Genomic DNA, 25,190 nt, shown 5'->3' with positions numbered 1-25,190 from the left:
ATACACTTGCTCGTATTATGTACATAAACATCATACTTAGAATCCAAAGATGAGTGTATTGCAGAAGTTGCTTTCTTCTTGGTCAGGCAGACACTGGAGATTGTCTCAAATATTGTACAACGCTGCTTGACACGAGCTAATTCAATGTATTCCAAAGACGTACAGGTATGTAGGTAAATTGGCTTGGTAAATGTAAAGATTGTCCCGAGTGTGTGTAGGATAGTGTTAATATGTGGGGATCACTGGTCGGTGCAGACCCGGTATGACGAAGGGCCCGTTTCTGCGCTGTATCTCTAAACTAAACTACTTCTACTAAGATCCAGATTCTGGGAAGGTGCGTGAATTTTTGGCCCACCCACATAAATCAGAAGGGGGCCCATTTTTTTTGTTATTTAATGAGTGAATCAATATCAGCAAATTCAGAGGATATGAAAAACTGGATATGAAAGAGGAAATCAGCTAGGCCAACGCCTGAGCTTCACCTGAATCTCTTTTTGGAACTGCATTTGGTTCGATGTGTCAGATGAGGACACAACTGATTGTTCCTGCTGACTTGCTTCATCGGAATCAACATTAGGGTTCATATAATAATATCAAATTAATAACCGTTGGAAGAGGTGGAGCTGAAGGGCTGCCAGTGGAATTCTATCATAATAATGCATTTTATTTTAGATACTACCCTGCTTTTCCAGAGGTCCCTGTTTAGATATAATGAACCATTTATCTCTCTAAGTAGCAGTCATCAATCTCCGGAAATGGGCATCTTGAAAGAATTTGCACAGCAGCTTATAAAACAATACGGCATTCCACGATGGACTAGAGAAATAGTTCTATTTTCATCATTGATTCCAGAACCAGAACTAGCTAATATTGTTTATTTATGGCATTATTTGTTAATTACAAAGCCATGTTAAACATAAAAATCACACTGCTAATTAATTTTGTACATTTTTAGTGCTTCTGAATAAGAAAATAGGCACCCTCTATAGCATATTAATTAACAGGTATACATGCAACACATTTTCATTTCTTTGGTTCTGCTGTGCTAAAAACCATATTAGTCCTTTTCAGTTATTTTTGATCCGGCAGATTAATGAAATGTTTTTTCATCACTTACTGTATTAAGCTATTAAAATATCATAAACAAAGCCCATATACCTAGTGCTGTATAGAAGACCAATTAGGCATCATTTTCTATAGGACTGTTCATCCAACAGATTAATGATGCCGCAAATCATTCTTCATAATTCTCTTTTTGGTAGTCTGTAACAAAATACAAATGATTCATCTAACAAAAACCTTATTTATATTAAAGCTCGGACATGAATCCTTTTAAAAAATTTTTAGTCAGTCAAAAAGTTTTATTTTGGAGGTCTTTTAGTCTTTTTATGTGGGGGATGGGGGGAGGGAGGTGAAGGGGGAAACTGTTTTTCTCAGTCACTACCTGGTCGAGGATGCGTCTTTCCTCCGAGACACATCTTCGCCACCTCCTCGCGGCCTACCATCTGGATTGGTGCGGCCTTTCCTGCCGGAGACTGGCCAGAGTTTCAGCTTCAGCAGCGGCGCAGCACGAAGTGCCATCGCCGATCGGGCGATGCTTTACCGGGGTCGCCGTGTTGGAGCTCCGGAGTGCTGGGACTGCCGACTTTAACATCGTGGAGCTGTGGTCTGCGGAGCTTCCAGCCGCGTGTGGCACTGATTTTAACATCGCGGAGCCCTGGGATCTTTCGCCGAGGATCGCCTTGTTGGAGCTCCACCCAGCTCGGCCTGTGGACTTCAGGAGCCGTAGTCTCCAGTAGGAAGCGACCGATTCGGAACTCCAAGCCGCTGAGTGTATTCTTCCGACGCCGGAGTTCCATCACCAGACGAGAGGGCCTGAAACATCGGGCCGCCGTCGCGGCGACTGCAGAGGCCTCAATAGACCCCGACCACGGGTGAACAAGAGGAGAGGACTGAAATTTGTTGTCTTCCCTCACAGCGGGAAACGCTGATTCTGCTGTGGGGGGATGTTTTTATGTTTAATGTTAAATTCTATAGTGTTGTGTTTATCTTATTTGTGTGCTGCATGGTAACTCAAATTTCACTGCACCAATTGGTGTATGTGACAATAAATGTCCTTTGTCCTTTGTGTGTTGTCCAAAAATGTAAAAGACTAGGGGATTGGTATTGTCTGCTCGTATTTATGGAACACCAAGATACGCAAATAAGTTACTGTGAATATTCATTGAGTGAATCTACCCAAACAGCATCAGATAAGTCTTTAAACAACCAATCTTTCTTTTTAAAAATATATTCACCTTTGGTCACCTCAGTCAGATGGCCTTTAAGTTTGCTCTCAGCATTAGGATAGTCAGCAACTGCATAAATTCCCACACTCCCATCTTCAAAACCCACCAAGATATTTAAATCACATTCACAGACAAGAATACTGGAGGGGATTTTGCACAAGTAGCAGCACCCAATATTTTTCCCATCTGTTATTCGAACTATATTAAGCGTTGGACTTGAATGAAAGTCACAAGTACAGGAATCTCTGTAATCCATGTAAACAACATATTGACCATCTCTTGTCAATTGCTGATTAAAGATAGTTCCCTCGGTACCAATGACACACAATTTTCCATGTAGAATGTCCAAGACGTTGATACTCTCATCAATAACTGACAAAATTGCAATGCTCCCATTATCAGACACCTGAAAGTCATCCAGTTGGGCAGACAATTTGAAAGGGAGCTGGACCTGTTGGTAAAAAGTTTCTTCCGCAACGTTCCAGGTAAACATGTTTCCAGAAGATGTAATTAGCAAGACGTAGTCTGGATAATCTTTCAGTGTTTGAAAGGCAATAATGTGAGATTTGTCAGCACATTCAAATCGCTTGACTGTGCCACCTGACCATAGGCTGACAGCAAGGAGGCGATGTTGATGAAGACCCAAAATGAACGTACTTTCTGGCATTATTATTGCTTTCTTTAGAAGTATGGGAATATTGCAGACAACATGCCCATTGGACAGATTCCAGACCTTAGAAATGCAGTCCTCACAAAGCGACACCACAAAGTGATCATTTGGTGTTACCAATAATTGTGTCACAATATTGTATCTGATCCGGTGTAGGTTTTGACCAGTTTTTGTGTCCCAGACATAAAGATCACCGCTCACATCTGTGGTTATCAGAGTGGCCCCTGTTCTTGTGAGAGCAGAGTTTTTGACGAGATCAGCATGTGCAAAGGTAGCCTCTATTTGACAGAAAGCCAGACTCCATTTGAGTATAATGTTGGTACCATCAGAAGTATAAAAATACTTCCCTTGCTTCGAAAGAATTGTTTTTATGGTCTTTTCTGCCTTTGCTAGACCTGAAACTCTTTCTATGCAATCTAAGTCCCAGGATATGAGATATCCCTTTGAAGTGAATGATACTAAAGACTTCTGCGAAAAGCACTTAGATAATCTCAGTGGTGTACCAAACCTGTTCTCAAGTATTAGAACACACTGCCCTGTCTCTCTCTTCCACACAAATAATGCCTCAGAACCACTGATTGCAGCTATAATACAACAACAATCTTGTGACAATATAGCTTGGATGAAATATTCATTTTTTGGAGGTTTGAACATGTCTGACATATTCCAATTCAGTGTGTCACAGAGTTCAATACAAGACATCTTACACAATAGGAGGGAGTTGGAAGAAAATTCAACATTAAGAAGTTCATCTACATCATCTGGACACATAATACTTTCCTGAAGACTTGGCTGGGTTAGCTTTTCTGTGTCCCAAATAAATTTATTTCCAACCTTGTCTACAACATACATTTCTCTGTTGGAGGCAGACAGGAAAATGGAATAAACAGGGGCTTCATGGAATTCACAAGCAACCGTGGCTATCTGGCAACCAGTGTGAATATTAAATATCGTGACTGTACTTTGCAATTGTCCACACAGTACATATGTTCCATCAGTAGAAAAAGAAATACACTGAACCTCATGTTGGCAATTCAACTGCCTGATTGTGTGGTGAGAATTAAGATCAAAGACCCTCACTACTGTGCTATTAACAAACCACACCACCACGTTTGTACTGCACAAAGCAAAGCCGCTGATTGACTGAAGAATCTTTGCGTTGACTCTATCAAATGTTCTTCTCACTTCAGCCTCATAAAGGAGGGATCGCTTGGAAAAGTCATACACTAATATAGTGCTGTGTCCAGTTGCTAATACAAGGAATTGGTCACCATCTGTTATTCTGGCTCCTGTAACTCCAACACCATTTGTATTTATTTGTTCCCAAGGTTTTTGAAACTCTGGGTTCCAAGCATATACAGAACCACTTTCCACTGTCACAAGAACCAGATTCTGTGACTGAATTTCTATGATATCAGTGGCTGCAGAAAAGTCAGAGGTGCACAACGCGGTAAGCAGTCTGGGCACAGTAATCACTGGACTGTGTAGCACAACAATAACACAGTGCTGGAGCCCTTCTTTATAGGCTTGCATCAGAAAATTGAACATTTGTGGGAATGTTCCTACAAATGGCAGAAGTCTCAACTGAATAACCATTGAAAATTGATCAGGGGATTTTTGCAGTAAACAATATGCACTCTTCAAAATGGTTGCCAAAAATCTAAGACCCCTTTGATTTAATGTCTGATTATTCTCTTCCAGCTCAGTTATTAGTTGAACCAAGTGGCCAGCTTTAATCATTGCATGTTGGGATGTGAATGAAGAAAACACTTTAAAATATAATTCTTCCAGCCTTCCAATTCTTCTCAAATGATAAGCCAGTTCTTCAACTTTTCTATTATTTGGGAAGACTAGAGAATGGCCTTCCGAAGAAGACTGAACTTGAAAAAGCCATGGTTGTGAAGGTTGCTGCCTATCAACATATTTTCCCATCAAAGACCTGTGTTCAGAAATCCCCTTATGCTCCTGTTGATCCTTCACTGGGCCCTGCTGCAACATAGTGATAGGAAATGGCTTCCCCCTTCCTCCAGACCATCGGCCATTAAAATATTCTGCCATGACATTGTGCATTTGTTGCACAGTCTCCAGGTTCTGGAGGTAATACCTGTTAATAACTAGTGGAAAGTGTCTGTTTGCCCAGACAAGCAATTTTACTCCATTCTGTGACTTTCCCACTAAAAACCCTCTCAGGTCCTCTTGTAGTCTTGCTAATGCATAATATGGTACTCTCACTGAAGCTGGCAAATCATTTTGAGGTAAAAAGCGTTCTATCACATAGTTGTCAAGTGACAATATGTCCAGCAGTTCAGCCTCAACGAGTCCTGAATTTGCCAGTGTGATATAACCCAGAGCTCTGGAAACGAGACCCTCCCCATGTTTCTTCTCAAGTCGTTTAAGTAGTCGCTCAATATTGTCATGAATGGTTATTCCTAAAGTTTGGTCATTAATATCATCATGAGATGTCCAAGAAAGCACTTCATTATAAAGTAACTTAACAAAAAGTGGAAGAGTACACTGCCCCAGAGCCATATTCACAAATATCTGCTGCCCTGATGTAATTCTTCTATTGGAGTACAGTAGGTGTTGTGTGAGAATTTTGTTGCATTCCTTCCTCTCTCTTGGCTTTAACTCAAGAAAATATGCCTCATTTGGGTGCAACAATTTGCTTGCTTGTGCAATTCCATACGTCTTTATTGTAGTGGAAATAATTAACCGGGTAAAGGCTGGCAGATTCTTTGGAAGCCACCAAACTGTTCTGGCATTATCAGCTTCAGAGACCTGATCAACACCGTCTATCATTACTATCAACGGATGCTGTTCAGATGACAACTCTAAAAGGGTTACAAAACAGTTCATTAATTCTTCAGTGTTGTCAGAGTACCTTGGTGTAGGTCTGTGGTAGGTCTTTGCTATTTGATGACAGATTCCACTCAGGACAGTCCGAAAGCAGACCTTGCGGCCTGTAGAGAGGAAGCGACTGACTATAATAGGTTCACAATTATTCAGCCACGAACAAATCTGAGAAGAAACACAGAATAAAGAATGAAGAAGGTCTCGACCCTAAACATCACCCATTCCATCTCTCCAGAGATGCTGCCTGTCCCGCTGAGTTACTCCAGGATTTTGTGTCGAACCTCATCTTTTATAATGGACTCTAAAATCTTAGCAACCACTGAAGTCAGACTAACCGGCCTATAAGTTCCCACTATTGTGCTTTGCTCCCTTATTGTACAGCGGGGTAATATTGGCAATTTATCAATCGTCTGGAACCACTCCTGACCCTAGTGACACAGAGAAGACAACATACATCGATGATGAAATGGAAGAGATGAAACAGAAAGGAAGGTAACAAGGCATCTGGGTCTTCAGTGAATATTCAGTGAGTATTTATTTTACTATTGAGATGCAAGGATTCAGAAAGGAATACATTGATCACTGATAAGGAGGGTAAAGAGTAATAGGTAAATGATTTCTTGAATTAGAGCTCAAAGAGACAAGAATACAACAAAATTCTTCCATGATATTTCTCAAGTACAGCAAGTGGAATAAAGAGAGCAAATGAAAGATTGGATTCAGAAGGAATTCAGAAACACAAGGAAAAGGCAGAATATGTACAGCTACATCATGACGTGCTGACGACTGTACTCAGTATCTTTACTGATGAAGGCACACCTGCCAAACACCTTCACCGCCCTGTCCAAATGTGTCATCACTTTCAAGGAACTATGTACCTGTACCCCTCGATCTCACCCCTCAGCACACTTAGCCCTTCCATTTACTCTGCAAGTCCTGCCCTGCATCATCTTACCCTGGTCTGAGTTAAATTCCATCTGCCATTCAGATGAAATATAATTTCCACCTGCCATTTCTTGGCCACTTCCAAGTTGATCCAGATGCTTTCGTAAACTTAGATTACTCTCCTCAGTGTCCACTATACCACCAATTTTGGTGTCCTCAGCAAATTTACTAACCTGAGATATAATTAGGTTCTGCTCACCATGGTTTCTGTATGGCCAGCTGAACATTTTCTTTTCATTTTCATTTCAGACTTCGAGTACCCACAAATTTGTGCTTTTTAAGTCATGGAGTCAAATAGCATGGAAACAGGCCATTCAGCTGACCATTGGGAACCCATCCATATTAATCCCATCTCCCTACATCCGTCCCATAACCTTCTATAACTAAGTGATGTATGTACTTGGCCAAACACTTCTTAAATGTTGTTAGCAACTTGCTTCCACCTCTCTTTCTCCACAGTGCATTCCAGGTACTTGCCATTCTCTGAGTGAAAAAGATTCCCCTCAGATCCCCTCTAAATCTCTCACCCCTTACCATAAATCTGTGTCATCTAGTTTTAGCCACCTCTGATAAGGGGAAGAAAGATTCCTTCAGTCTACCCTAATTACTCTCAATCATGCCCCCTCTTAATCTTCTCTCCAGGGAAAACATATCATTGCCTTTCCAGTCTCTCCTCATAATTGAAACACTGCATCCCCAGTAACATCCTGGTGAATGTTGTTAAAGAAAATGAAAAATCCGTTACCTGTTTGGCACAGGTTGCCAAAAGAACGGTCTTTCCAGTGCAAGGCCCTCCCACAATGATGAAGGGGCTGTTCATTTGTTTCCCAACAATGTATTCTCTAATTTGATCCTTTTCTTTCCATTCAAAGTCAGAAAGGGTTGCATATAAATTGCATAAGGCTGCATGCTTCATCATTTCCTCTACCACACCATCAACATTATCTGCAGGTTTTTGTGTGTTGATGTTGCTGCTGTCAATGAGCATAACAATATCAGTATAGAACTGCCGACAAAGCCCCTCGATGTATTCCTGTTTCATCTGCCCAATGTGATCCTGCTTGTAGTTGCCCAGCAACATTGAAGTGTAAACACGTAAACCTGAGACGGTGGCCAATGATGGGAGAATCTTATCACGCAGTCTCAGGAGCTTGCCGTGCTCCTGGGCATCCTGAGGCATCTGTCTTTCGGAGTCCTGCAGTTCCTTCTGGTTTTCAAGGAGTTTCTTCAGGTGACGAGTGAGGTGTGGAATTTTGCAAATATAGCAAATGCAGTTTTGTAGAATGTTGGTGGGCTGATTTATCACAGCATGCTGCAACTCAGCTTCAAGAGCTGCAGAATAAAATAAAGACATTCCATTTAATGCAAAGGCATTCAAGCTTTTAATTAAAATGTAGAACAATACACAGGAGCGGAAGTAGACCATCTGGCTCTAAAGCCTGTTTTGCTATTCATTGGCTACATGGGTGTCAGGACTTATGGGGAGAAGACAAGAGAATGGGGTTAGTGGGGAGAGATAGATCAGCCATGATTGAATGGTGGAGTACACTTGATGGGCCAAATGGCCTAATTCTGATCCTATCACTAATGAACTTATTTACCAGCTTTCCCTACTTAACCCTGATTCTCTTCAGGCCCAGGTATCTATTGATCTTTATTCTGGACGAACACGGTAACTCCGTTTCCACAGTCACCCTGGTAGGTTTACCACGTTTGGTGACAATTCATTTCATTTCAATCCCAAAGCGATTGTAACTAATTTGGAAACTGGATCCCCAATGTAGCAAGGGAATTGTTATTCCTGTATCTAGCCTGTTAATACCTTTTAAGATTAAAACAAAATGTTTTGATAAGATCTCCTCACATTCCTCTAAACTTTATAGAGCACAGTCCCAGTCTACTTGATCTTCCTTCATACACCACTAATCTTGCGACTCTTCATTGTGCTTTCTCTGTGGAAAATGCATCCTTTCTTGGGTAATTCTAAAATTATACGCAATACTCCAACTTCAGTCTCACTAATGCCCCATATAATTGCAATGTTTTCCTTATTTGTATACAGTATTCAAATACTCTCAAAATTGCTGCACCTGCATGTTATCCTTCTATGAATTATAGTCAAGCACACCCAGGTTCCTTTTAACATCAACACCCTATTTTTTTTAATTTATTTAGAAAATACACTACTTTTCCCTGATGTGCAGCAAAGTGGAAAACTTCATATCTCTCATGTTCTCACTCATCATTACAGGATTTCATTCCAATCCTACTTTAAATAAACAATGAATCTTCCCTATAAACAGTTACCATTCCTCCCCCATTCCGTTCAGTTTAATTTATTGTCATGTGTACCGAGGTACAGTGAAAAGCTTTTGTTGCGTGCTAATCAGTCAGCAGAAAGACAAAACATGATTACAATCGAGCCATTCACAGTAAAACCAGCGAAGTCCGGCCAAGGATAGACCGAGTGTCACCAATGAGGTAGATGGTAGTTCAGCACTGCTCTCTGGTTGTGGTAGGATGATTCAGATCTGCCATTTCAAATCTGCCATCATCATTAACCGTTTAAAAAAAATACTCAAGAACTCCTTTGGATTTCCAAGCTGTCAGACCTTCCCCAGATTATTTACACCAATTACCATTTTCTCCTTCACAAGGTTTACCATATCCAATCTCCTCCTTTGATTTGGGTGGGATACTGCAGGAACCAATGGTCATCTAAACAGGAGGCCAACATCATGCCTTTATTCCCCATGGCTTGGCCAGCTGGGAATAATGCCAGATTTAAATGCAGCTTACATTTACAGGTATTTGCTTTTGAATAAAGTTTAGGGATTAGTATGATGCTTGGAAACTTAAAATGTATTTAATCTTCCGTCCACCAGATGGTGACGTATCTTCACTGGGTGCTTTGGTCTAAACTGCGAATAGTGCAGAGTAGTTTATATTTGAAGGATTGCGTCCTTCTCATTTTCACATTGAGGATCAGTTGGTCTCCCTTTGCGATGTGGGCTAGGATTTTCATGGTTGGTGTACACATCCTACAGGGCCTCATCCGTAGCTTCCCAGGCTTGTTGCCTTTGCACTATTGATCATGGCATGTGTTTGGTGTTATCGTTAGCCAAAGGGTAAAAAAGCATTGATTAATTCCTTGGGGGGGGAGGGGGGGGGGGGGGGGGGGGGGGGAGAGGGTAGACTTTGCATAAAGCAAAAAGTAGTAGTTGAGAGTTCCTGTGACTGCACCTATACAGTACATATGCGCACAGATGTGCGAGAGAGGTGCATGGACTTGGTAGCTGCTATGCATGCTCCCCAAAAATTTGTGGGCATTGCTACCAATGCAGCCTAGTTGCTGGAATAAGATTTTGCTCTGTGAAACTGTGTGGTAGCTGTGGCGCAACTTCCATTACACAACATGATGTTTTGGACCTGGGGTATCAGGATCCTCATGGTCCCAACAGGATCTCAGGCACTATATCAACTTGGTTCCACTAAAATTAAAGAGATAATTAAAGAGGAATGTGATGCCAGACTAGGTCACTCTTGAAAGCTCACTCAGGGAAATAAAACATTCCTCTTTCAGCTTGCCCCTCCAGAAGAAGCATTATCTCTTTAATTTTAGTGGAACCAAGTTGATATAGTGCCTGAGATCCTGTTGGGACCATGAGGATCCTGATACCCCAGGTCCAAAACATCATATTGTGCAATGGAAGTTGCGCCCCATATTCGACGTAGGTTCGCCATTATGGTGAAAAAAACAGGATGGGAGAGAATTATTTTTAATTTGCATTGTTTTTAATGTACATCTCTTAATAGCAAAGCTGTTTCCTCGAACCAAGATGGCGCCTGCCTGCGGCGACTTTTGCGGAGCTCCGGATTTGTAGTAAATGCCTACTATTTTCTGTGTGCTTAAGCAAAGCAAGAATTTCATTGTCCTATACAGGGACACATGACAATAAACTCACTTGACTTGAAGGAGATGAGGATATTAAGCCATTTTCACAAGGCAGTTAATTGACAACCACATTGACCACTAAGGTCATAAGTACTAGCTTGAATAAGGATCACAGCCTTCCTTCCCTGAAGAACTTAAATTAGTCAGATGGGTTTTAAATGACAATTAGTTTGTTTCAACGCTACCAAGACTTATGTGATCAACATTCAGGTCGCCACACCAAGCGTTAGAGTTAGACATCAATATAACATTGTCATATAATAATGATAATTCTATCAGTAGCATCATTTGAATTCCTCGCCTTCAAAGCCCTTTCCTCCATGACAGTCATCCTCATTTACCGGCCACCTAAACCAAACCCCTCCTTCCTATCTGACTTCACTGAACTCCTCACACTTGCCTCATCCCTCTCCTCACGTCTGCTGCTACTTGGTGACTTAAATATTCACATGGACTCCCCCACCTGCAAGCTTGCATCTGAATTCGCCTTTTTACTGGACAACTTCTCTCTCACTCAGCACGTCACCTATCATGACAAAGGTCACATCCTTGACCTGGTCTGCTCCACAAATCAACCGGTACTCGACCTCCATCCTTGCCTCTTCCCCCTCTCTGATCATAAGCTTATATGGTTCACCATCCCTTCTCCGACACCTCGCCCCCGCTTCCTCCGAGAAATCACCTTCCGTAATCTAAAATCCATTGATTCCCACCATCTCTCTGACCTGCTCTCCACCACTCTCCCCCTGGACTCAACCCCCATCTCACCTGATGATCTCACAAACCATCTCAACTCCACCTTGTCTACCTCCCTCAACACTCTGGCCCCCCTCAAAACAAGAACCGTAACTTTCAACACATCCTCACCCTGGTACACACCTGCACTTCGTAAACTGAAACAGACTGGTCGCCAACTCGAACGACTTATAAAGAAATCATCTCTCACAGTCCACCTTGAAGCTTACAAACTCCACCTCACTGACTACAAAGATGCCCTCATTGCTGCAAAATCTGCCTACCTCTCCTCCATATTCACCGATCCCTGCCTAAACCACAGAACCCTCTTCTCCACAGTGGGCAACCTCCTCAAGCCTCGAGCCAACACTCTCCCTACCTCTACTCCGGATCTCTGCAACTCATTCCTCCACTTTTTTCGCTGATAAAATCAGCACCATCTATCAATCTTTATCCCCTGTACCCGACTCCCCAGCATCTACTCCACCACCTACCAAGGCCCCTCCTTTCAACATCTCCACTGACCTCCTTACCCCTCCTCCACACTGCTTCCTCTCCCAGTTTGACCTGGTCACCCCTATTGAAATCTCCAAACTCATCAGCTCTTCCAAACCCACTACCTGCTCCCTCGACCCTCTCCCCACTCCCCTGTTGAAGTCCTGCCTCCCCGTTCTCTGCCCCTACCTCACTAATCTCTTCAACTCCTCATTGTCCCAAGGAATTGTCCCCTCCGCTTTCAAAACTGCTGCCGTTACACCAATCTTAAAGAAACCTGGTCTTGATCCCTCCTCTCTCATTAACTACCGCCCAATCTCAAACCTCCCCTTTCTTTCAAAAACCCTGGAGCGTATCGTTGCGTCGCAACTTCATTCCCACCTCCTTGCGTATAACCTACTTGAACCCCTCCAATCTGGCTTTCGCCCCCTCCATAGCACAGAAACTGCTCTCCTCAAAGTCCTCAACGACCTCCTCACCTCTGCTGACACTGGTTCCCTCAACATCCTCATCCTCTTCGACCTGAGCGCAGCCTTCGATACAGTGAACCATAACATCCTGCTCACCAGACTCAAAGACCTCGGCATTGAAGGCTCTGCACTCAGCTGGCTCCGTTCCTACCGTTTCCAACAGATCCCACTTCATCTCTCTCCACAACCACACCTCTGCTACAGCCGCAGTCACTCAAGGCGTTCCCCAAGGCTCCGTACTCGGCCCCCTCCTCTTCATCATCTACATCCTCCCCCTTGGTCAGATACTCCGCCACTTCAATCTGGACTTCCACTGTTACGCTGATGACACCCAGATTTACCTTGGCACCAAATCCCCCCACAACTCCCCCCTCTCCCATATCAACTCCTGTTTGTCAGCTATAAAAACCTGGATGCAACATAATTTCCTCAAACTCAACAGCGATAAGACAGAATTCCTCCTCATAGGCTCCAAAGCCACACTCAGCAAAATCAATAACCCCACTCTCACCATCGACGGCACCACTGTCTCCCCATCTCCCCAGGCCCGCAACCTTGGCGTGATCTTTGATTCCACCCTCTCCCTTGAGCCTCACATCCGCCATGTCATTAAAACCTCCTTCTTTCATCTCCGCAACATCGCCAAACTCAGACCCTCTCTCACACCGCCTGCTGCTGAAAGACTCATCCATGCCTTCATCTCCTCCCGACTGGACTATTGCAACTCACTTCTCCTTGGCATCAGCTCCACCTACATCAACCGACTCCAACTGGTCCAGAACGCAGCCGCCCGACTCATCACCCACACCAAATCCTGGCATCACATCACTCCAGTCCTCAAAAAACTTCACTGGCTTCCCATCTCCCACCGGATCACCTACAAAATCCTGGTCCTCACCTACAAAGCCCTCCACCATCTGGCCCCCCCATATCTCACTGACCTCCTCTCCCCCTACCAACCCTCACGGTCCCTCAGATCCACATCAGCCGGTCTCCTCTCCACCCACAAGTCCAACCTCCGCAGTTTTGGGGACAGAGCCTTCTCCAGGGCAGCTCCCAGGCTCTGGAACTCCCTCCCCCAACTGATCCGCAATTCCGTGTCCCTCACCATCTTCCAGTCCCGCCTCAAGACCCATCTCTTCACCTCTGCCTATGCTTAGCCCTACGTCCCCGTCCCTTTTCATCTGTGCATTAATCGCCTCATACTGTGTTTTGTATTGAATTCTGTCTTTACTTTGTGTACTAGTCATGTCTCTACTATTTATTTCATTCCCCTTACATGTTTTTCCTCTACATGCTCAATTTTTGTAAGGTGTCCTTGAGACTCTTGAAAGGCGCCCATAAATAAAATTTATTATTATTATTATTATTACTGATAACTGATAGCTTTATTGTTTTAGATTTATTGAATTAACTGAATTTAAATTCCCAGGACCGGCAAAGGGTTTTGAACTCATCTCTCAGGATCATCAATCAATGATCCAGTGGTCCAGTAACCAATACTACCATACAAACCCATTCCACAAACAAACAGACATCTAGCACACACCAAACAAGACAAATAAATAACTTTTACCTGAGATGAAGTATTTTTGAGCTTGATCTGGTTTTATTGTTTCCTCTTTAAGACACTTCTTAATTATGGTAGCAAATATCATCTTCATTTCTGTGAAGTTGTCGCGCCACACTTCACGAGCTGCTTCCCGTGCTCTTCTCTCAGTCTGTAAAGTTGAATTAATTTACTATGAAGCAGCAAGAGGAATTTAAAGATCAACATCCATCGGGCTTTGTCACTACATATGCACTAACTGAAAATTTGGATCCTTTACTCTAGATGGGAATTCATGAACTAACTTAATTAACATCCTTTGCACAATGTATTATGGAGGAAAGCTGGTTATAAAAATAGATGCAGGGGGGTGCTGGACATCCTCAGCAGGTCAGGCAGCATCTGTGGCGAGACCTCTCCATTGATGCTGCCTAACCAGATGAGTATTCCCTAATTTTCTGTTCTTATTCTAGATTTACAGCACCAGCATGTTTTAGATCTTCAAATGGAGACAAAAGCTTATAGATGCTAGAATCTGGCACAAAAACAAACTATTGAATGAATTAATTAATGAATGAATAATTTATTGTCACATGTGACAAGTCACAATATTCTTTGTTTAGCATACTCAACTTAAGGTATGCAAAGAGTCGCCACATAAATGGCCCGGACAAAGAGAAAGTACTGAAAGAACTCAGGAGGTTAAGCAGCATCCGTGATGACAAATGCATGGTTGATGCTTCCATTTGAGACCCTACATCCATCCTGATGTTAATCTTTCAAAATTTTGTTGCAATAATCCCAATTCTCCAATCTCTACACATCACTGAACATCCCGATGCTTGGTGTTATCCTCACATTCCCCTTCCAGGATCTTTCCCAAAGTGTTCAGAATTGTATACAATACTCAAATTGAGACAACCAACAATTTGAAAAGGTTTATAATCACTGTTGTTTTTGTATCATGCCCTGTGTACAAAACCAAAAATTCCATGGACTTCCTTCGTCACCTTATCTGATTAACCTACTACCTGCAAAGGATTGCGATTGTGCACCCACAAGATTTCTCTCATCATGTCCCTTACTACACGTATCACCTCACATTTATCCTGATTAAATTTCATCTGTCATTTGCTTAGCCATTTCAACCACCTTCAATGGTGGAGGATTCAAGTCAGACAGCTTTCTATAAAGTGCATGAGAAATAGGGAGTGCAATGCATTGCAGCTCACCTTGCTACAGTAGTTAGGAAGGACATCAGTTTTAGATTTCAGGCGGTAGGCAGCTGGAACAGAATTCTCATCTCGATGATACCATTTCTCCAGTACCGTGGTGTTAAGGCCTTCATTTTGCGATCTGCAGAGAATCATCTCAAACTCATTGGCTTCAATTTCTTCTGGTATTCCGGTACTTCCATATTGTTCTCCTATTAATGCCTAATGAAGAGTTGAAACATGTGGCATTGTGATATTTTATACTGGAAAATATCAATCAGGAACTGCATATAAGCAAACAAAAAACGTACTGGAGGAACTCAGCAAGCCAGGCCGCATCTGTGGAGGGTAAACGACAAATGATGTCTTGGATCAGGACCCTTCAGACTGATGTGTGCACTGCCTGCTTAAAGTAAGGAACACTACACCGCTGGAGAAAAAGACTTCAGTAGGTGCTCTGAAGGTTTTCCACAGCAGACATAAATGTAAACACCAGAACTACAGTTAGTTACATACGGGCACAGTTACTAAAGTACAATTCTCTATCTTGATTCACATACTTAAATTCTTATCCCAGTGTTAATTATGTTGCCATGAATAATTGTTTGGATGATGAGATCAATGACATGAAACCAAGGTGAATCAGCAGTGATGCAGCTAACAGAGCTGCTGACTCACAGCTCCAGGAGTCCAGCTTCAATCCTGACCTTGGATGCTGGCTGTGTGGAGTTTGCATGCTTGTCCTGTGACCGCATGGGTTTTCTTCAGATGCTCCAGTTTCCTTCCGCATTCCCAAGACTATGGAAGATTAATTAGCCATTGTAAGTTGCTCCTTGTGGTAGAATTTGGGAGGAATTGAAGTGAATGTGTCGAGAGTTTAACAAAAAAAGAGATTAATATAAGATTAGTGTAAAAGATTGGTGTGGTCTTGATGGCCTAAAGTGCCTGTTTCCACACTGTTTATCTCCATGGCTCTGATGACCGTGGTGTACAATAAGATGCAGTGAATTTGGGGGGGATATTAGTGCAAATTTGCACCTTGATCAATGCAAATTAAGGAATTATGCACATGCACTTAATAGTGAGAATGGTCACGTGAAGCTTTGGAAAAAATCTGAAATGTGCATTGAGAAGTAAAGATTAGTCAGAGGAGTAAGGGTTAATGAACACAATTAAAATCAATTACTCAAGTTGAACAGGCTTACAACACACACTTGCTGATTCAAGATTGTTTGGACAAGCTGCAGGAGGCTGGTTCTGGGATAGCTCAGCACATGTAGACAAGGTTAAAGAAAAGCATTAAGGATCCCAAGGCAAAGACTGATGAACTGCCATCCAGTTCATCGCACCTAGATATAATATTTGCTCTATTCTTGGTAACCTAGAAGAAAGCCATCCTTTTATACCCAGCAGATCTTAGTTTGGAGCTTTGTATATTCATACTTCCTCAAACTGATCGAGATGGCACAGAATACTGCATGGGTTATTGAAATGGATGGGACACCACACTCCCATCAGAACTGAGTAGTAATTAACTTGGCACCCAATACAATACAATACAATACAATTTATTGTCATTTGAGCCCCAGTGAGACTCAAACGAAATTTTGTTTCCACAGCCATACAAACAAAGACAATGTCCTACAGACATACACACAATTAAGTTCACACAAACATCCATCACAGTGAACCCACTGTGATGGAGGCAAAGTCTTTTCAATCACCCGCTCAACAGGCTGCTGGCAATGATACCCAAATCCCTAACTTTCTGATTCAGAGATGAGAGAGACCATCACCACTAAGTACAACTCACCCTCAAGGCTTCAGAAGAACTGACAAACAAATTATATTTATTGCTTTATTCATGATGCATATGTTGCTAGTAATGGATTGGGCTAGATCTTAATAAAATGCTGTAAATTAAATTAAATTTCTTTATTTATATAGCACATTTTTAGTCAACTTGCCTTGACCCCAAAGTGCTTCACATAATTACATCCACACACACAGGCAAAGGTGGGTGAAGTGTCTTGCCCAAGGACACAACGACAGTATGCACTCCAAGCGGGATTCGAACCAGCTACCTTCCGGTTGCCAGCCGAACACTTAGCCCATTGTGCAATCAATTAATTTAATTAATTTAGATCTTAATAAAATGCTGTAAACATTAACATTGCCACTAGTTTGCATACAGTGCATTGAGAAAGTATTCAGACCCCTTCACTTTTTCCACATTTAGTTACGTTACAGCCTTATTCTAAAATGGATTAAATTCATTTTTTTAATCAGCAATCTACACACAATAAAAAAGTGAAAACAGGTGTTTAGAGATTTTTGCAAAATAATTCAAAATAAATAACTAATATCACATTTACATAAGTATTCAGACCCTTTACTCAGTACTTTATTGAGGCACCTTTGGCAGTGATTACAGCCTCAGGTCTTCTTGGGTATGACGCTACAAGCTTGGCACACCTGTGTTTGGATAATTTCTCTCATTCTTCTCTGCAGATCCTCTCAAGCTCTGTCAGGTTGGATGGGGAGTGTTGATGCACAGCTATTTTCAGGTCCCTCCAGAGATATTCGATCGGGTTCAAGTCCGGGCTCTGGCTGGGCCACTTAAGGACATTCACAGACTTGTCACAAAGCCACTCCTGCGTTGTCTTGGCTGTGAGCTTTGGGTCGTTGTCCTGTTGGAAGGTGAACCTCTGCCCCAGTCTGAGTTCCTGAACGCTCTGGAGCAGGTTTTCATCAAGGATCTTTCTGTACTTTGCTCCGTTCATCTTTCCCTCGACCCTGACTAGTCTCCCAGTTCCTGCCGCTGAAAAACACCCCCACAGCATGATGCTGCCACCACCATGCTTCACCGTAGGTATGGTATTGGCCAGGTGTTGAGCGGTGCCTGGTTTCCTCCAGACGTGACACTTGGCATTCAGGCCAAAGAGTTCAATCTTGGTTTCATCAGGCCAGGGAATCTTGTTTAGGTGCCTTTTGGCAAACTCCAAGCGGGCTGTCATGTGCCTTTTACTGAGGAGTGGCTTCTGTCTGGCCACTCTACAATAAAGGCCTGATTGGTGGAGTGCTGCAGATATAGTTGTCCTTCTGGAAGTTTCTCCCATCTCCACAGAGGAACTCTGGAGCTCTGTCAGAGTGACCATCAGGTTCTTGGTCACCTCCCTGACCAAGGCCCTTCTCCCCTGATTGCTCAGTTTGGCCAGGTGGCCAGCTCTATGAAGAGTCCTGATGGTTTCAAAGTTCTTCTATTTAAGAATGACGGAGGCCACCGTGCTCTTCGGGACCTGCAATGCTGCAAAAAATGTTTTATACCCTTCCCCAGATCTGTGTCTCAACACAATCCTGTCTCGGAGGTCTAAAGACAATCCCTTCGTCTTCATGGCTTGGTTTTTGCTCTGACATGCACAGTCAACTGTGGGACCATATATAGATAGGTGTGTGCCTTTCCAAATCATGTACAATCAATTTAATTTACTACTTGTGGACTCCAATCAAGTTGTAGAAACGTCTCAAGGATAATCAATGGAAACAGGATGCACCGAAGCTCAATTTTGAGAGTCACGGCAAAGGGTCTGAATACTTATGTAAATGTGATATTTCAGTTATTTCTTTTTAATTACTTTGCAAAAATTTCTAAACACCTGTTTTCGCTTTTATATTATGAGGTATTGTGTGTAGTTTGATGATTAAAAAAATGACTAATCAATTTTAGAATAAGGCTGTAATGTACCAAAATGTGGAAAAAGTGAAGGGGTCTGAATACTTTCTCAATGCACTGTAGTGCATTGTCCCAAAGTGCTTCACATAATCCAGCAACATTTCATGCATGGCCATATATTAGTACAGATGACTAAAAGAGTGGTTAAAGAGATGGGAAAAAGTGGTCAATAAGTAGGAAAGTTTTGGGAAGGAAATCCAGACCTGAGATGTTTGGAACTGCAGATAAGGTTGACTATAAAATACTGATTAAAACTGGGAAGAATTGGAGAAGCACAGATATCTCTGAGAGTTCCCAAACCAAAAACAAAACAGGCCATAAATCTGAGATGAAATCACAATGCTGTTCAAGTCAGGCAGCATCTGTAGAGAGAGAAACACAGGGTCATATTTCAGGTTTTTATTTTATCGTGTTCAGATAATTACAAAGACACAGAAAGACAACGCCATGTGGCAGAGGGGGTGGCTGAATGCAACAATGAAATGTTTTTTAAAAGAAGCATTGCTTGACCAGGAGCTAACAGAAGGAGGAAGGTTTAGGAAGGGAAATCGAGACCTGAGATGTTTGGGAATTCGTGAGCACAGGCGTGATGGTGAGCACAAGCCCAGAATCAACCCTTGACAATGCACTATAGCCAATGAGTGAATCAGTCATCCTTACAAGTATCTCTGTAATAAAACAGTTTATCTCTTATGTTGGTGTGAACCACCAAATTAGGGAATTTCCAGCAGTACAATCGAGGTCAAAACTGTCTCATAGATCAAAAGAATCTGAGAGATTGCAGCCGACAATTAAATAACCACGAGCTATCTGAATGGCTATATTGTTCTCCCACCAACCTCCGCAATTACCTTGCAGTCAGTGAGTGGTTGGTGCTATAATCTGTATTAGCTCAATTGTAACCATCCATTTCCACTGCCAGATAACAGACTTATGAACAGCTTCGTCAGTGCTCTGTGTCCAGATTCTGATTACTTACCACAAAACACGGCCCAGTGGAAAACTTTAAACAATCGTCCAACAACTTCATCCGGAGCTTCTGGACATCAAAATCGTGGACATCATCAGGATCCACGCCCATGTATGCATCAATTACCTGTAAAGTGGATAGTCGGTGAAATGCAGATAACTATTGTGTTACAGATTGGTTCTTGAAAATATTTTCTGCCATGTATTTAATGAAGCCCCAGAACAGCTCAAGAGAAGTAGTCCCAATCCCAACAAGTTTCCAACCGGCTTGCAACCTAGACAAGGCATCATTGTAAAGACACGGTGCTTTTTTCAACCCAACTTGTAAATTGGGTTGTCCATGGAGCTCAACTTGATGGTTGTCAGTCAAACTTGCTGGAGGTAAATAACACCATTAGGCGCACCTTCGTCTCCCATCCCTACCAATATTCTGCAGGGGCTGTTCCTTCTGTGATGCTCTGGTTCAATGTTCCACCTCCACTGAAGCCACAGCATCTATTCACAAAAATGTTGCTGAGGGATAAAATTGGTCCATTAGAGAGACAGAGTGGACAGCTATCTGCAGAGCCAAAAGAGATGGGGGAGATATTGAACAATTTATTTTCTTCGGTATTCACCAAGGAGAAGGATATTGAATTATGTGAGGTAAGGGAAACAAGTAGAGTAGCTATGGAAACTATGAGATTCAAAGAAAAAGAAGTACTGACACTTTTGAAAAATATAAAAGTGGATAAGTCTCCAGGTCCTGATAGGATATTCCCTAGGACATTGAGGGAGGTTAGTGTAAAAATAGCAGGGGCTATGACAGAAATATTTCAAATGTCATTAGAAACGGGAATAGTGCCGGAGGATTGGCGTACTGCGCATGTTGTTCCATTGTTTAAAAAGGGTTCTAAGAGTAAACCTAGCAATTATAGACCTGTTAGTTTGACTTCAGTGGTGGGCAAATTAATGGAAAGGATACTTAGAGATAATATATATAAGCATCTGGATAAACAGGGTCTGATTAGGAACAGTCAACATGGATTTGTGCCTGGAAGGTCATGTTTGACTAATCTTCTTGAGTTTTTTGAAGAAGTTACTAGGGAAATTGATGAGGGTAAAGCAGTGGATGTTGTCTATATGGACTTTAGTAAGGCCTTTGACAAGGTTCCTCATGGAAGGTTGGTTAATAAGGTTCAATTGTTGGGTATTAATGCAGGAGTAGCAAGATGGATTCAACAGTGGCTGGATGGGAGATGCCAGAGAGTAATGGTGGATGGCTGTTTGTCAGGTTGGAGGCCGGTGACTAGTGGGGTGCCTCAGGGATCTGTGTTGGGTCCACTGTTGTTTGTCATGTACGTCAATGATCTGGATGATGGTGTGGTAAATTGGATTAGTAAGTATGCAGATGATACTAAGATAATGTGGATAATGAAGTAGATTTCCAAAGTCTACAGAGAGATTTAGGCCATTTGGAAGAATGGGCTGAAAGATGGCAGATGGAGTTTAATGCTGATAAGTGTGAGGTGCTACATCTTGGCAGGACAAATCAAAATAGGACGTACATGGTAAATGGTAGCGAATTGAGGAATGCAGTTGATCTAGGAATAACTGTGCATAGTTCCCTGAAGGTGGAATCTCATGTAGATAGGGTGGTAAAGAAAGCTTTTGGTGTGCTAGTCTTTATAAATCAGAGCATTGAGTATAGAAGTTGGGATGTAATGTTAAAATTGTACAAGGCATTGGTGAGACCAATTCTGGAGTATTGTGTACAATTTTGGTCGCCCAATTATCGGAACGATGTCAACAAAATAGAGAGAGTACAGAGGAGATTTACTAGAATGTTGCCTGGGTTTCAGCAACTAAGTTACAGAGAAAGGTTGAATAAGTTAGGTCTTTATTCTTTGGAGCACAGAAGGTTAAGGGGGACTTGATAGAGGTCTTTAAACCCATGGGTTGGCGGCGCGACCGATGTCGCAGCGGCCTCTGCAGTCCGTCTGTCTTTTTTTATTTTATTGTCCTGTTGAGTGTATAGTTTGTGGTGGGTTTTTGACAGTGTATGTGTGGGGGGCGGCGGGGTGGGTGGGGGAAACTTTTAGATCTCTTCCCTGTACGGGGACCCGACCTTTCCTTGTTGGGTCTCCGTTGCCGTTGGGGCCTAGCACCGTGGAGCGGCCTCCAACCGGAATGACAGCTCAAGTCACGGAGCCTGTGGAGCTGCGGACCTACCATCGTAGAGCTGGCCAGCTTCAGAGCGTGGAGAGCTGTGGTGACACGCTGCTGCGACCCGACTCCGGTGGATGGTGACAATCTGAGGAGCAATCTTTTCGAAAAGAGGGTGGTGGGTATTTGGAACGATCTGCCAGAGGAGGTTTATGAGAGGTAATGGTTCACAGTTGAAGCGAGTACTGCAACTACATTTAAAATACATTTGAATAGGAAAGGTTTAGAGGGATATGGGCTCAACATGGGCAGGTTCGACTAGCATAGATGGGGCAATGTTCACATTGATGACTTAGGCCAAGGGGCATATTTCCGTGCTATAATCTATGACTATAACACCACTAAAAAATCTCGCCATTTAGTTCATAGCTGTAAACAAGTTGCATTAGCCTACATTTAAGACATTGTATATGCATTTCAAAATTAATTAATGTTGAAATCCTAGAATCCAACCAGATTGCTGGAATACCCCCACCGGAAAGAAGCAGCTTAACACCACTTTTTCATGGGCAGTTAGGAACTGGCAATGAGTTCTGGCTTTGCCAGCAATGCAATCCAGGAAAATGAATAAATAAAGACAGTTCTTGAGACATACTGAAGCCCTGACCCTTGTCCGGACAGCTTACAATAGTTACCTGGAACTCCAGTCCATACTTGTGTCTGCAATATTCTCGTAGCTTTGGATACACCTTTTCCCTCAGTGCCTTCCGTTCCACTTCGGTTTCTGAAAAATGACCAATTAATTTAAACATTAGTTTAGTTGATTATTTATTCTAGTTTATTATTGTCACAGCTGGGAAGAAACTGACCCTGGATCTGGAGGTATGCGTTTTCAAACTCCTGTACCTCTTGCTTGATGGGAGAGGGGAGAAGAGGGAATGACCGTGGTGAGTTTGGTCCTTGATTATGCTGGTGGCGTTGCTGAGGTAGCTTGAAGTGCAGATGGAATCAATGGAAGGGAAGTTGGAGACTGGAATGATGATATGGGCTATCTCCACAACTCTGACATTTCTTACAGTCTTGGATCAACACAATTAGGAACTGCGTGTGGCTGGTAGCGTTCTCACCATCCATGGAGGAGCATTATCTGAAATCCCCTGTCCTACTTAGGAAACCTGAACGGAAACTTCTGGAGACTTTGCGCCCCACCCAAGGTTTCCGTGCGGTTCCCGGAGGTTTTTGTCAGTCTCCCTACCTGCTTCCACTACCTGCAACCTCCGGCAACCTCCGGGAACCGCACGGAAACCTTGGGTGGGGCGCAAAGTCTCCAGAGGTTTCCGTTCAGATTTCCTAAGTGGGACAGGGGCATTATTTAACGCCACCACAAGCAGCAATCAAGAAACTAAAAGTCTGAAGGGTCCCGAACAGAAACTCCACTATGCTCTCCAGAGATGCTGCCTGACCCGTTGAGCTACTCCAGCACTTTGTGTCTTTTTTTGTGTAAAACAGCAACTGCAGTTCCTTGATTTATAACTAAAAGTTATGGGTTTTTTAAAAATTGGATTGGGAAAGAATAAAACGGAGAGACCATTGCGACCCTTATTATGCACAAATCGGTCTACACAATCCTTTGCATTACAAAAGTGACCACACTTGAGAAGCATTTCAACTTGTGACCAAAGATACTAGAGGAGCTGCTTGTGACTCTGAACTCTAAAGTTTCTGGGAAGTTGGGAAAGGCGTTCCACAAAAGCAAATTCTCACTCCTTTGACAATCAGCTGGAGCCATCTATCGGCGACATCCTCAATGTGCCGTGGGCGTAATTGGAATGAAATGGATACAGCTTTGAAGATAAGTCAACACCAAAACTTGTTAATGCTCCTTTTGGAACTAAATAGATATGCGCTAAACAATGCCCGTGCACGAGACTTTGTTGATTATTGCAACGAAAACGGGATGTTACTTTTACCTTCCGGATTGCAACAGAGAAATATCTGCACGCATCTCGATGTCCGAGCAGCCAGGCTACTATTGTGAACTCGGTCGTGATCCATCGATCACAACGGTTAATATTTAGGAAAAATCCGCGCTTGTTCCGCCCCAATAAGCCGTTAGAAAGATTTTTGTTCGGCCAAGTAGCTCCAATTGAGCGATTCTCAGATGAGGGATGAGACTTTGTTTCTGGTCCGATGTTATTTCCCCGGGGATTCTGCATGAACCCGGCGTGATGGCACTGCCCCTTGTGGCGGCAAACACCACAGCAAGAAACCCACCAGACACTAATGATTGAATTGGGAAACCGCAGCAACGGGTGAACTCCAGGGCGGTAATGAGTCCAGGTTCCACGGGTTCATGCGATACATATGTATTTATTGGTAAATATGCGTCTATTTACAATAACCAACACATACATACACATCACACAAGTCTCTGCAAGCCACCTTTTGAGCGAACATGTTATGTATTCCCCCAGATATTAATGTTTTATTTCAGTTTAAACTCGTAACTAATATTAAAATCGCACGGGCAACTAGACGGCAAAACGGCTTCAACTTCTAAGTGGTGGCAATGTCAAGATGAGCCGTGAGTGGGATAATGGAGTCAGGAAAACAAAAGGAAACAATTCTCCAAATTGAACACTTTTTTTGAAGAGGTGACCAACAGCATTGAATAGGAAAGGGCAGGAGATGCTATCTATATGGTCTTTGGCAATATCTCGCAGGGTAGACTGGTCCAGAAAATTTGATCACATGGGATCTTGTGTGAGCTCGCCAAATCTACATCTACAGCTCTCTGCATTTCTTGTCAGTTTGGGCAGAGCAGTTTATAAGCCAAGTTATAGACAATAGATGCAGGAGTAGGCCATTTGGCCCTTCGAGCCAGCACAGCCATTCGTTGTGATCATGGCTGATCATCCCCAATCAGTACCCCGTTCCTGCCTTCTCCCCCTATCCCCTGACTCTGCTATTTTTAAGAGCCCTATCTAGCACCCTCTTGAAAGCATCCAGAGAACCTGCCTCCACCGCTCTCTGAGGTAGAGAATCCCAGAGACAAATAATAATGCATGATGCATCCCGACAGTATGCTTTCCATGGTGCACCTGTAGAAGTTTGGAAGTATCATTGGAGACATGACAAGGTTCCTCAGTCTTCTAAGGAAGTAGAAACA

At 42.8% G+C, this 25,190-nt stretch overlaps 1 protein-coding gene across 1 annotated transcript; it reads right to left on the bottom strand.

Moving 5' to 3' along the window:
• Positions 1 to 1,872: 1,872 nt before the first annotated feature.
• On the bottom strand, positions 1,873 to 24,253 carry LOC116974564 (NACHT and WD repeat domain-containing protein 2-like). The gene is made up of 7 exons (XM_033023169.1): positions 23,992 to 24,253; positions 22,717 to 22,805; positions 19,887 to 20,003; positions 15,193 to 15,396; positions 13,988 to 14,132; positions 7,502 to 8,088; positions 1,873 to 5,976 (listed from the first exon to the last, which is right to left on the bottom strand). The coding sequence occupies exons 1-7, from the start codon at positions 24,074 to 24,076 to the stop codon at positions 2,209 to 2,211; spliced, it is 4,995 nt and encodes a 1,664-aa protein (XP_032879060.1). The 5' UTR covers positions 24,077 to 24,253; the 3' UTR covers positions 1,873 to 2,208.
• Positions 24,254 to 25,190: the final 937 nt, after the last annotated feature.

This window comes from Amblyraja radiata, chromosome 6, assembly GCF_010909765.2.
Source record: "Amblyraja radiata isolate CabotCenter1 chromosome 6, sAmbRad1.1.pri, whole genome shotgun sequence".
NCBI classification, from domain to species: Eukaryota; Metazoa; Chordata; class Chondrichthyes; order Rajiformes; family Rajidae; genus Amblyraja; species Amblyraja radiata.
Note: the sequence above shows the minus strand (reverse complement) of the source record. Positions and strands in the feature narration are given on the sequence as shown.